Below are 14,816 nucleotides of genomic sequence, written 5' to 3'. Positions count from 1 at the left end.
GTTTAGCTAGAGTGAAGGGGAATTGTGCGATGTTCCGTCAGTAGGAATCGGGATTTTGTGACGGCTGGACGCGTCGTGGAGTGGTGAGTCTGAGAAATCACACGAGCACGTATGACAGAAGCGGCACGTGCTTACGCAAATGTATAAGTGTACACACCGATCCAATTCTCGTACAGTGTAAAGTCCATTGACAGAAAGGATAGTCGCGTCGTGGTGTAACTGGACATTAGTTGAGAAGTTGCCGGCTTCGTTTTATGTTATCTGACATGCGGTCGATTATATTCCTGAAAAACATCGAATGTTAGGATCGTTGTTTTATATTCAATGGACAGATGTGAGAAGAAATCGAAAGCGTGAATATTCATGGCGTGAGGTTATGGGGGGATCGAATACCTGACGGATACTCTGTTCTACTTGACGACCTTTTTACGTGACTGAGAAAGAAGGTGAAGAACGAAATGCTTGCTTCTATTTATTCCCTTATACCTGATCCCCTTATGAATGATTCCTTTTCGAGCATCTGCACTGGCCTTTCCCTTTTGTATCCATACGAATAATGCTACAAAATATTAGACTATTCGCCGGCGTCTAGGGTGAGCCGGCTTCCTTCCTACAATGAACCCCGTAACGTTTCTTCTCAAATTTTCGTCGTTTCTTTAATAGAACATTTTACAATATCTCCAATATAAAATTTTATTATATCTATTAAAATACATATCTTTCTTGGATCAATATTAGGCTTGATTAATTCCGTTAGCAAATTTTTTAAAAGTTTCTGTTCTTACAATTAAATTTTATATATTGTCACGTGGACTGTCTATGTATATGTGTGTGTGTGTGTAATTATATAAATTAATCTTTCTTAGTTGCTAATTGGGATTTTGAAATTTTCATGAACAGATTACGATCAATCGTGAAGTGATTAAAGAATATCCGAAAACTTACAAAAATTAAGAAAGAGAATCGATTCCTTTCTCTCTAAAAAGACCAATCACGAGGCATGCTAGTATTAATATGAATTAGTAAAACATGACATAATATATGTGTACATATTTATAATAGAGAAGACAAAGAGTAGCTGTCCTTTTTTCTGATAAGCAGCGATACACCGACTTCTTATTATTTTTTAACATACAACGATAAACTCAAGAGAATATTAATCGTATTTAAGATAGAACGACAGAGAAAATGATTTTACTCATACGTGAATCGACGACACAGTCGAAATATGAAAAGGTAGGTGGCCATGAGAGTTACCAGGATATTTGCCACAGTCTCTTGCTTGTCACGAATGTTTTAGTGAACATTATGTGAACTAGCGAAGTACGGCTTCCGATATTTCGCTCGAATTTCAAATTTTTCATTAAATAATTGAATTGAAGTATATTGGATTCTTAATATTTATATTAAGTCAATAGTCAAAATAGTATAAACGAAATAAAAAACCGTTCGATGATGAACGAAATGTAATCAGATAATATCGTATACTTGCATGAAAGAAGACCTTTTTCACTTGTTGATTAATCTGATATTTTCCTTGGCTTGTATAAAAATGTTGCAAGCCTACTTAAATTATGTTTTTAATTTGCCATAATAATTTTCAAAGAGAAATAATAAATAATTTCTAAATGGGCCATAATTCGAAACTATAGGTAATTATTATGCTTAAATGAACAATAATTTCATATGTAAATTCAATGATATACGATCGTTTAACAGTTTCAGGTTAATATGTTACGCGATACTTATGCGTTGCAGCTATTTTGAAATGACACGGACTGACGAGTCGTCGTTAAAAATGCAGTTTTGAACTTGTGTAAATTAGAATGATCTAGTTAGACGTTAATCGAGACCAATTTTTGCGGTAATTACTTGATTTACTTTATGTACTTCGACTTACACCGAAATTTGTTCTTATAATAACAAGACAAAAGATCACATAAATTCTTTTCACAACTATTCATTCTCTTTACGATTCGATTCTATTCCGATTTTAAATCGGAGTTAAGTTAATTGTCAAGAGCGGAAAATTAATTGACAACGAATAGAATGTTTTTCCATTATCAGTATTACATTTTCTAATTACCAATAGCATAGCTCATTTGCAATGAAATATTTATGGTAGTAAAATAACGAAGAAGCTGTTCATAAAGCGATTAAAATAGTTATACATTTAGTTATACATTTATACATTTAACATAATAGTTATACATTTGCTTATAAAACTTTTGCGCGAAGCGTTTAATTGTTCGTTAACCAAACCATTAACCGTTAAGGATGCATTGCCAGCCTCCCTTCTTTTTTAATCTTGTCATGGAATAAATTATAAAACGTTTATCAATTAATCGAGTACCGCCGAAGATCGTTTCGCGGAAGCAGCGCGCCATACAGACAGAACCTTTTCTCATTTTCCGTTTTATTAATTTGATCTTCGCAGATGTTGATAAATATTTTCCTTCTGTTCGTACATTAAAAAATAAAACAGTTAGTTTCTACTCCAATCAGAAAACTATCTTTTTACGGCGTTAGAAGAAACGATTAATTCAATAACTAGATCATTCATGCATTAACCCGTCGAGAGCTAGTAATTATGTACGGAGTGTTGTAAACAAGGGTAATTTCATAATTGACAAGCCTACGCGGCAGTTGTTAACTAATTGTAACTGGAGAACCAAGGGCATCGGGTATCGATCGTATTTAAGACAGACCGATTCTAAGAAATGCTGCGAATACGGATTTTCATCTAATTTGTTCCGTATTAAAATCGCGAATAATTCCATATCTACAATGGCATTTGCAAATAATCTTTACGATCGTTGCTTTCAGTCAAGATCGTTGTAACTTTTCCCCCTTCGTTCTTCCAACACCTTTTCCGGCTAATATTATCCAGAAATTGCAAGTGCCAGTTGCATTTTTGTAAACAAGATCTCTCGGCGGTTACTTAAAGATCGATTAGAATTATTAAACCACGCATGTTTATACATTTATAGAAAATTTGAAGATGCAAAAATTGTACACTTACAGAAATTAAATTAGTTGACAAACCTATGAATCTGCCTAAACATCCGCGGTCTAACTATTAGTCCGTTCCGATTTTTGTTTTGTAATTACCGAACCACATGTATAATGCAAAATGAAAATAGATCTTCGTCTTTCCGATAAAGACGAAAGGAAGTTACGTTCCCCGTTATAAAACCTTCCAAGACTTGACTTACTCTTACAAAGGCTCGAAGAATATTATCCGTAGTCAACGATTTACAAACTTACATTCGTGAGCCAACTGTTAATAGAGAATTTTAATTCGAAGGTGAATCAGTAAAGGCGAAACGATCAAACGTCCAGCTCACCAGCTTCCAGAAGACGTTGTCGAACCTGATCGTCGTCAGCTGCATCGTCAGCGGTGTAACGAACGAAAAGTAGAAGGATCGCAGAACCAAAAACAAGTAATAAAGTAATAAAGTAAAGAGATATTGAAGGAGAAGATGGCTCACGAGAACGGCGTAAACGGCGATACCGATTCCGAAACGGTGGAATTGAATTCCCTGAGAAGAACCAGATTCCACGTAAATCGAGTAGACAGTCTGGAAGGTCGTGCCAGCCTTCTTGGCGAGCAGGAAACGAGAAAGTCTCTTAGGCACATGACGAGGGAGGCTCTCCCTAGACTGGATAATTATAGAAACATTATGAGTATTCAGGCTGCTCATAGACCGTCTTTGGACGAGCTTCACAATCCCACTCTGCTTAACAAGGTAAGGATGATGATACTTGACCATTAATAGGACCGCTATTACTTTGTTTTATAATGCGTCGGTAGTTGTATTCATTATGATTACGACGATGTGTGATATTATGCACTTGGTATTCTCCTCGGTTGATTTCCAGCTCCAGACGTCTTTGAATCACCCAACACGTGCTTTTACGAGACAATTTTTCACTTCATTTCGATGTCATTTTGATAAACGAGCAAGTTTATTTTCGAGTCTCGTTATCGCATTATTTATTGTTCTTTAAATTGCTGAATCGTATAATTGAATAGTAAACTCGTATAAAATTTGTTTATCGTTTAAAGAGGAGTTTCATAATTATTTCGTGGCTGCTAGGGTGAGATCAATTTAATTTCGATTGAGGTAGGTAGAATTTACGCTTTATGTATATGGTTGATGTCGTTTTACATAACTTGCATTATGTTTGCACATCGCGAAATTGCAATTACAACAAACGATTAATCAACTTGCAGCTTATCGCTAACTCAGTCAGTGTGTCGGTACTTCGTTTACAGACTAAACATTAGACTTCAGTGACAAGGCAAATAGTTGTGGAAAAGCATAATCAATGAGACTCCACCCCGTGAAAAAATTATGTGGGTCACTTGAAAGTTCCCCTTTGCTATTTAAATGAATGTCAAGCCTTAAGATCGAGTCAACGTTCGTTCGGAGAATTTTCGAACTATATGATATAGTATACATATACTACGAGAGTATTCGAACACTTATCGTAGAAAATTTTCATGAATATAATAACACTTTTTGAAGTTTCATTAGCATTGCAACGAAGTGACACGAATGTCACGATTATGCTGGAAGAATGTATACCAGTAAAGCTAATTTGGAAATGTATACACAAATTGCGACGTACCTATCGCAAATATACGTTTGATAAAAAGATTGTTATACAAAAGATGGTCTTATTAAGTGTCGAGGTTTATTGATATAATGGAGCATTGACTGCTTAAATAATTCTGTGATTTTAATATCTTGTAACTATATACATTTACAGCATTTTTACAAACTATCTCGATCGTAACATAATCGTAAAATACAAAATATTTTGTATAACAAATGTATGGTACAGTATATTTAGAATAAGTTTCTATACGTGTTGCCTTGTATAGTCGTCGCGTTTTCTCTATCTTCCTCGTTTGAAACAGCGGTACGTCGATGCATGTACGAACACATGTACGTCGGCTGACACGGTGTACATTGACATTCAAGCATTTCTTAACCGAGTTCGTCCCTTATCTACGACCCTCTCTCGTCAACTACTCCGGTCTAAAATTAACCAAGTATAGTAAACGTGGTCGTGCACGCGTTCGCCAACGAACAATGCCTTACAGATTCGTTCATTCTTTCTTCATATATATGTTCATACGTCTGTTGCTTGATGATGAGATAATAATTAGGCAGTTTTGTCAGGTTATAGGAGAAAGAAAAAGGATAGAGAAATAATTGGAAGAGTTTAGTGGGACTACCACAACGGAAACGGGAAGGGAAATGAACAGTATTTTATCTTCATTCGTACTCGTCACGCTGATTTATCAAAAGTCTGTATATTGAACGTACGTCTGAATTTGTATTACTATCTGCCGAATCGGTATATTCTTTGTATCACATAACGTTCCGTTTCCCGTTCGTGTTACTCGGAAATAGTAGGAGTCAATGGAAACGGCGTTATATTTACGAGCTTGTTCGATTTGAATTCATTCTGTGTCGGTAAGCGATAACTTTTTTTTTCGATAATCGGAATGTCGTTAGTTTCCTATGAATATTTTAGTATTTATACACAGTGTTTATTAAACTTAGCTAAATAAGCTTGCTATTTTGTTCATTTTCTGGATGCCTTCTAATAAGTTACATAACTTATGCGATTAAAGAAAACGATATTCATCTTGTTCTATTTACCGTGATTGACCTATTCCTTGTGATAACAAAGAGGCTTCGTTAAACGTTATTTTCTTAATCTTTCTTCCACTAAGAAACTGATTAGAACGTTTGTGTTTATTCACATCATAATGTTTCATTCTGTCGACTACAGTTGATGCAATAGTTCAACATTTTTACGTTCGATACATCTGTTAAAACAAAGATTTTTCATATCTAAATACCTTCTTCTGAGACACAATTTGTCGTTTGCTATTTATGCTTGGGAATTAGTTGCTATTTATGCAACGAATCTGATTCCATACTACACGTACCGAACAGCTAAGTAGGGAGCAAGATGTAAATATACCGTGTTTTAAGAAATAGTACTCCTAGAAAGGATAACTAAAACGACTAGTACGGTTTCTTAATTGTATATCCCATTGTGTAAAAGTATTTAAAAATACACGGATTAGAAGCGATTAACCCCTTTCTTGATCAACCCCAGCTGAAATCATGGACGTTACATTTGTTCCCATCAAGTTTTCTCATTTCAAGTTGACAATAAATCCTGGCCATTAATCATAATAGAACAGTTTCGAGCCAGCAGAACTTTTTCACTAAGTCTCATGGTATGTTTAGCTAAATATAAGCTCCGCTAAACTGACTACTACGACGAAATATGATATGTCCGGCATAACCGTAGGATCGTAACGACTTAAATCCATCATCTAGATTGCCCCTGACACGGGGTTAACTATAATTCAACCTAAATAAATTTCGGATACAATCGAGTTCGCTCGATCGCCTCGATGCGTATAATCAGATCGATTGGGATGAGTCGGTACGGCCAACCTTATTCGATTACGAGCAACCACGTTCCCCAGGTAATTCGAGGAAGTTGGTTGAAAGAGAAAGGAGAGGAAACGGGGCGTCTTGTACAGTACGTGACGAAACGAAAACTTTCCAAACGGATGAAAGGAGAAAAGGGCGCTAGAGAACGACACAGAGTTAGAGAAAGCACATTGTGTGGCATACATTAGATGAATGGTCATTTTTTGACAGTGTTAACAGGTGAAAACGCACGTGCGTAGTTTATCGATCGTACATTTGGATGTAGAAATCATTTCCCGACGCGCTCTTCTTTCTTGTTAATTAAAATAGTGAAAAATAAGGAGAAAATATTCCATTTCCGTCTCTTTATCCAGTCTACGTTACATGCAATATTTTAACAATTAGCTGCGTTACCCTTGGTAAATTTTCATAGTAAATTTTAGTTTATAATGCTTCCACTATTTGTTTTGCTTACAGAGCCATTTGCTATTGCTGTTAAGTTTATTATCAATATCTACTTTTGAAAATTTGAAAGTAATCCACGAACCTAAACAAACTTCACTTTGAAAGATTAAAAAGTCAACATTGATTAGCGATGCGTCTTTTATGAGGTTTTTAATTAAAAGATGAAGAAGGATCGGCAAATATTAGTAAACGCGTATGAGCAATTTTTATTTTTAGAGGCGTATCGATTCATGTGAAGTCAAACGAATTCTTGAATCGTAATCTTTCGAATCGACAGAACTAATTAGCAACGTGTCTTTCAGCAGGATGAAAGTCGACTATGTTTTTGTCGTTGTCTGCGATTCCTATGGAAAACGAGCACGATCGAGCGCTATTTTCGAGATCGTTGTCCATTTCGTTGGAATTAATTAGCACAGACTTACCTCCGCGAGGATCGATTATATGGCCCTTGCCATGAAATCTTAGAAATCGCGTGCAGAAACGCAGCAACCTTCGCAGATCGTAGAATGTTAAAATAGGAACCCCCACGTTCGGCTGAACAATTAAAGCATCACTTGAAGTGATCGTAAATGCCATGAGACTGTCTCATCCATAACGCAATGCTCGACAAATCGTACCGTCTATTCGAGAAATTAACATCTTTGTACAAGCACAATAGAACTTTGTCTTACCATGAGGCACGATTTATTTTGACCATTTTATTCTGCGTTTGTGTCGATGCGGTTATCTGTTTCTCTCCGTCAGCTTCGTCGTACCAAGACCATATGAAAGTCGTTGAACGAATTTGATATCAATGAATGTACTCGTTCTTATTACTTCATCGTATCAGTCGACCGCAACGTGCAAAAGGTCAACGATAAACGATTCAATTTTGTTTGACTAGATCGATTATAGAGTAATAAATATGTAGATTGAACGACTGACGACGGTGAAAAGGAACGAATAGAGAAGAAAATTGAAATATCACTTGTAAATCCAAATTGTGTGGCACACATGAGTTAATGACAGCATCTGTAGGACCAGTAAAACGCGTGCTCCGAATACATTACAAGTCGAGAGATAAGCGTTCGTTATTATTTGACTATTATGCCACGTATCGTACGGACGTGTCGGTTTCAAAGAGTGTGTATGTGGCCAGTAGGCGAGAAGCGTGTTCTTTTCCTCGTCGATTTTTTCTTTCGATGCAACGCGCTCGTAATTCACTTATGCGCGTCGTAAGTACTTACGTGCATGATCTGCAACGATGAACAGACGACTCATCTTTGGACAGACTGCTTTTTCTCTCCAAGTATATCTTCATAATGTACTGGTTCCGAGAAGAAAAGGATTAGTTTGGTGCTTTTCGTTGTAACATTTCAAGGTACAATAATTGTAGTAAGAGGATCGCTTGAGAAATTTTCTCTCGTTAAGTTAAACAATTTGTGGCATTGAGAAACACGACACGTTTTTACGTGGCGATGAAATTGTTGAAAGTCAAGTTCAAGTTCTACATTTATATTTGGACTGTGTTATCGGGATTGAAATATCGAATGATTGAGAATCTGAAAATATTATTTGACAGTTCATAAGTTTCCTGTCAGGGTAGCTTCATTTATTTGACCGATTCGAGGAACATTCTTGTCACGTTACGAAGGGTAAGTCGACGCAAGATTGGCTCCGTGCAGATGCTTAAGAATAATTTTACAATTATACCGAACTTCAAGGCACGATATTCGAGGATATAACGGGAAATAATGGGATGAAATAATCGTCTCTCTAAGAGTTAGAAGCTAGTTGAAGCAGGCTCGTAGGAAAATATCTTTGAACCGCGGATATTCGTGCTTGCTATCTATTCTTCGATTTTTGGCGATTTCTTCGAATTTTTGGCGTATTAACGATAGAAAAGAATCATCGTATTAGCTGAAGCAAATTGAAATAAGCTGCTATAAAAAGTTCAGTTTCGTATCGAAAATCCTTGGTTTCTCTATTCGTCGTAAATATCATGTTATTACAGAGGGTATAATTCAATTAGTGTTTACATAGTAGCTTGTTTCTAAGGCTTCTACAATCGTTTGTTTGATCAGATCTATACGTATTTAGAGAAACGAAAGTTCCTTCAGCTTTGTTTGATTCTCATGTAAATACTCTGAAGAGTTCGCATCGACACTACTTCGTTTTATAAATTCCACTTTTCAGCTTTCATTAATTTAGATTTCCATTGTTTTAATTTCGATTATCGTGTTTATTTTGTTACGCCTGGGATTTACAGCGTAGATATTGTCAATATCGTTATCAATGTTATTTTTCATCCATAACGAGCAAAATATATTTTTGCTTATTAATAATATTCGCTGCTAATCATCGACATTTACGGGCTGGATTTCTAAAAAGTATCTGAACATTGGGCGACGCGTGTAATGTATGACATGTGAGGCATTGTTACGTAAATCGTTAGTCTTCATTGGTTGACTGGCGACCCTTCCTCTAGACGAATCACCTTCAATGCCGATAACCACCTCTAAATCTCAATTTACGCGTAACACTCACATAAAGAGATCTACGAATCTCTCGATAAATTCTGCAGTTTATTTCCATAAATACTTGTTTGTTCCAATGGGCCTGGAAACTGAAACAATCTTATTCGTCATCCAAGAAAATCTACCAGTCATCGACCAGTATGTGGGACGATGATTTAACTTGAACTTGAATGAAGTAGATAGTTGATTGTAATCGATGTTGTATTTCTATTCGAGCTTAAACTAAATTGAACGATAATCATTAAGTCGCTTTAAAATTATGCTTATTGCTTTACTGTCGTAGGACGCAGGATCGCATATATTACCAATAGCACAGGTGAAATCATCGATTTCCGGTATAAAATTCGGATGGATTCAAGGAGTCTTATTGAGATGTCTTCTGAATATTTGGGGGGTGATGCTCTTTCTACGACTCTCTTGGGTCGTAGCACAAGCTGGCATAGGTAACTATGAAAAAAAAAGAAAATGTATCTTATAGATTTCATGCGATTTTTCTTCCGTTCCCTTTAGGGGAAGCTATTTTATTGATTTCAATAACGACAGCTGTAACCACAATAACATCTTTATCGATGTCGGCGATTAGCACAAATGGGCTCATTAAAGGAGGTAAATACCAACGAATACGTACCTGTTATATACTATCGATTCGAACAATGGTTGGAAAAAATGTGTCTACGTCGGTCGACACGTTTTTCTTTCTTCATTGTCTCTGGTGTCAGCTGATAAGATTAATTACTTGCCGCAGGTGGCACATATTACATGATTTCCAGATCACTGGGACCCGAATTCGGAGGTTCTATAGGACTTATATTTTCTTTGGCGAATGCAGTCGCTTGCTCCATGTACGTTGTTGGATTCTGTGAAAGTATGGTTGACTGTTTAAAAGCGAATGAGATTTGTATCGTTGATTGTGACAATACAGACATCAGAATTATAGGTCGGTATAAAAAGCCATGTACATGATTTTTTTGGACAGAATTTCTTATGATTCCCTTCCGTACAGGTTGTATCACGATAGTTCTGTTGCTGCTGATCGTTATGTTCGGTTTGGAATGGGAGGCGAAGGCTCAGATTGGTTTGCTGATTATTTTGCTCTTAGCTATCGTCGATTTCATGATTGGCACCATCATTGGACCTAAAGACGATCAGGAACGGGCCAAAGGATTTATAGGATACAACGGTAATACATACTGCTGATAATATCATTTGTTCAAAAGATAGTAACTAAGTTATGAATTAAATAATGATCAATAATCAGGATATGTTGCAGATAAAATATTTAAGGATTTTACAATTCTTTAACTCATATCCTATTTTCCATATGTCCGCAGCTGATCTATTCAAAGAGAACTTTTATTCGGACTACAGATACAGCGAAGGGGTGGAACACAACTTTTTTTCAGTTTTGGCTATTTTCTTTCCTGCGGCTACGGGTATCCTGGCAGGTGCGAATATATCCGGTGATTTGAAGGTGATTTAGCCCTTTCGTTTATAGGGAATATCTTTCAACGTTTTAATTGCTAAGAAGTTTCATTGATATTACATTATATTGTTATTTTATACATTACATGTTATAATTACATTATATTAAATCTTAGCATTTAACTCGCCGTATCTTAATGTTGCATACATCTGTAGCATTAGAAACAAATATGTGTCTATTATAGTCCATACAGAGAATTTGTATTTTTGATAGGATCCACAAACAGCTATTCCTAAAGGAACACTGTTGGCTATTCTTTTAACAACTATATCTTACCTCTTTATGGCGCTTATGGTGGGCGGCACAGTTATGCGAGACGCGTCTGGTGATATTAATGATTTGTGGAACATTTTCAATAATTCATATACTGCTTTATCGAGTTTGAATGCGACTAATGAAACAACTGAATCCCCAATTGCTACCTTAAATACTAGCGAAATAGTATGGAGCATGTATGACACAAAATTTAATTGTACAGGACATTGTCTTTATGGTAGTCATAATAGTTTTCAGGTATTTCTTCTAACAGTTAGCAATCAAAGGAATGCGAATGAATATTTAATTTTCATATTGACTATTTTATACGATTATTTTAGGTGATTGAATTGGTTTCTGTATTTGGACCATTTATTTATGCTGGATGCTTTGCAGCTACTTTATCAAGTGCCTTAGCATCACTAGTTTCTGCACCTAAAGTATTTCAGGCACTTTGTCTTGATAAATTGTATCCTGGAATAGAGTGGTTTAGTGGTGACAAAGACAAAGAGCCAATTCGTGGTTACTTTCTTACATTTATAATTGCTGTTGGTTTCATTTTAATCGGTTAGAGTTATACTGTCTTGTTCTAGATAAATAATGACATTATTCACCGATGTTAATTGTTTCGAATAAAAAATTTCATTTATTGTAGGAGAATTGAATGCCATAGCTCCGTTGATCTCAAATTTCTTTTTGGCTGCCTATACTCTTGTTAACTTTAGCACGTTTCATGCTTCATTGGCTAAACCAATCGGTTGGAGACCAACGTTTAAGGTACAATTTGCATTAAATTATTTTTCTAACAAGAGATTATTAGTCGCAAAATAAATTTTATTCCAGTATTATAATATGTGGCTAAGTCTTGCTGGTGCTATTCTCTGTGTTTCTGTGATGTTCTTGATCTCATGGTGGACAGCGCTAATCACTTTATTCGTAGTTCTAGCACTTTATTTAGTAGTCTCGTACAGAAAGCCAGGTAATATTTTACAAATTAAGTATTTTTTATGTTGTAATGACAACGTTAATAATCTAAAAATGATTTCGTAGATGTTAATTGGGGTTCTACGACACAAGCTCAGACATATAATAACGCCTTAAACGCTGTTCAGCAGTTAGATAGAGTCGAAGAACACGTTAAAAATTACAGACCTCAACTGCTAGTACTCAGTGGTACTCCAAGTACAAGATCAGCGCTCATTGACTTTGCACATTATATTACTAAAAATAATAGCTTATTTATTTGTGGGCATATTATCGAGGTACAGTATTTTTCGGTAAGAAGTGATACACATCTTTTATGTAATGTTTAATACATTTAAATTTCCATACTTTAGTCACCAATTTCATATAAAACGCGCAATTCCATGACCGTGAACTGTACTTCATGGTTTAGAGCGAATAAAATTAAGGCATTTTATTCCATGGTGGATGGTGCAAATTTTCAAGACGGCACTACTTCTCTTTTGCAAGCCGCTGGCTTGGGAAAAATGAGGCCCAATATTTTGTTAATGGGCTACAAACAAGACTGGGCGACTTGTCCTCGAGAAAATTTGAATATGTACTTTAATGTAATGCAGTAAGTATTTTCATATAATTAAATATAATAATTAAGTGAAATCAAAATTTCACGAAAATTTTATATATATATAGCAAAGCTTTGGACATGCATATAGCAGTAGCACTTCTTCGAATAAGCGAGGGTTTAGATTGTAGCACGGTTGTAGGAGATGCTGAAGAACAAAAGAAAAATGCGCAAACAATTCCAGGAAATCAAAGCTTTTCTCAGCTTAGTCAGGGTTTGTGGAATATCTGAAAAGCTTGTTTTCATAAACACTGAATTTTTGTTATAATCCTTATCGTACCTTTAAACTAATATTTATTCTTGCAGCTAGTAGTACGTCAGATATTTCTATTCCTGGGAGTCCAGCTCCAAGAAGGTCCAAAGTAATTAACGAATATCCTAATCCAACTGCGCAAGGTCAACGTGAAAATCAACAGAATTTTCTACCGGTAGCAAAAGATATACTTAGTACTGTAACAAAATTTCAGCGTAAGCAAAAAAAGGGTACGATAGATGTATGGTGGTTGTACGATGATGGTGGTTTAACCCTTTTGCTACCCTATATAATAAGTACAAGACGTAATTGGTCTAATAGCAAGTTAAGAGTTTTCGCTCTTGCAAATAAAAACTCAGAGCTCGAATATGAGCAAAGAAAGTAAGTATATAATATGTATTTCTATGAGTAAAAAAGAAAGTTAAAACAAATTTATTAATATTATTATTGCTTTATCATTAGTATGGCAAGTCTTTTATCGAAATTCAGGATAGATTACTCTGCCTTGAACGTAATACCAGATATTTCAAAACCAGCTCAGGATACTACCAAAAATTTCTTTAATACATTAATAGCAAATTTTCAAGAAACGGAAAATACAAAAACGGACGATGGTAGTATTATGTTAATTACACGCGTATTTTGATAAAATTATAAAAAATTCCTAAAAATCGATTTATTTTCAGATATCATTAAAGATTCTGAATTAACCGCTATGAATGAGAAAACAAATCGGCATCTACGTTTAAGAGAATTATTACTTGAAAATTCAATGGAAGCTAATTTAGTAGTTATGTAAGTAATTGTATAAACAATATTACACTTTTACCGCTTTTTGTTTTTAATTTACTGAAATTATTTTTGTTTTATTTTATTCTCCTTTCAGGACATTGCCAATGCCTCGAAAGGGTGCTGTATCAGCACCTCTTTATATGGCTTGGCTTGAAACTTTAACACGCGACATGCCACCATTTTTGCTTGTTCGAGGCAATCATACATCTGTCTTAACTTTTTATTCTTAATAAGGGAAAACAAATAACAATACTTGTGCACTGTGACGTTAATAATTATTAAAGTTAATTGAAGTATTTTACCAATGACTTAAATATTATAGTTGCACATACGAATGAATTGATTAAAATGAAAAATAGAACTGCCGCGGAATATAGATAACAGTAAGAGGCCTTTATAATGAGAGTGACACATGTTTGAATGAGTTAGTATTCAGGTGTGTTTAATAAGAATTAATCCCTGAATATATTCGAATACAACGAATGCAGCAAGACTGTATTATTTGTTAAAATAACGTTCGCTACGATAACTGTTCCTGAATTTCGAAATGTTATCCATCCACCAATTTTAAAAAGAAATAACTGCATCCTCATAAATATTTAAAATAAATGACGTTATCAGATACTGTAAATTGTACAATCATCAATAACATGTTTTACATATTTGATTACAATTATTCAAAATTTCGATAATATATAAAGATATTATAGTTAATTAATTTATTTAGAAAACTATTGACAATCGTTAAATAAAATATTTTGAATAATTATAGGCAAATATGAACCATTAAAATAAAAATTTGAGAAAAAATACTAGTCCTAGGTAGCACTATAATTGAAATTGGTATCTATTTATATCAAAGTATAAAACCATGTATAAAATTTTAAAATTAAATTACATTGCAGGTACTATACTGAGTCACTCATAATAAAGTATTGCAAATGTTTTGTGAGAACATTTTTTAAATACGTAAATCTATTATTTTATTAATGGACCT

At 34.8% G+C, this 14,816-nt stretch overlaps 1 protein-coding gene across 1 annotated transcript; it reads left to right on the top strand.

Moving 5' to 3' along the window:
* The first annotated feature begins 21 nt into the window (after positions 1-21).
* On the top strand, positions 22-14,793 carry LOC100647310 (bumetanide-sensitive sodium-(potassium)-chloride cotransporter). The gene is made up of 18 exons (XM_003399442.4): positions 22-446; positions 3,308-3,749; positions 9,735-9,894; positions 9,962-10,057; positions 10,197-10,388; positions 10,455-10,631; positions 10,783-10,922; positions 11,148-11,447; positions 11,531-11,756; positions 11,845-11,966; positions 12,033-12,168; positions 12,240-12,451; positions 12,527-12,768; positions 12,843-12,988; positions 13,081-13,408; positions 13,490-13,641; positions 13,714-13,822; positions 13,914-14,793. Exons 2-18 carry the CDS (start codon positions 3,483-3,485, stop codon positions 14,047-14,049), a joined length of 3,141 nt encoding a protein of 1,046 aa, XP_003399490.1. The 5' UTR covers positions 22-446; positions 3,308-3,482; the 3' UTR covers positions 14,050-14,793.
* The last annotated feature ends 23 nt before the right edge of the window (positions 14,794-14,816 follow it).

The sequence above is a fragment of the Bombus terrestris genome, chromosome 12, assembly GCF_910591885.1.
Source record: "Bombus terrestris chromosome 12, iyBomTerr1.2, whole genome shotgun sequence".
NCBI classification, from domain to species: domain Eukaryota; kingdom Metazoa; phylum Arthropoda; class Insecta; order Hymenoptera; family Apidae; genus Bombus; species Bombus terrestris.
The sequence above is the reverse complement of the archived record's forward strand: the minus strand, read 5'-3'. Positions and strand labels throughout refer to the sequence as shown.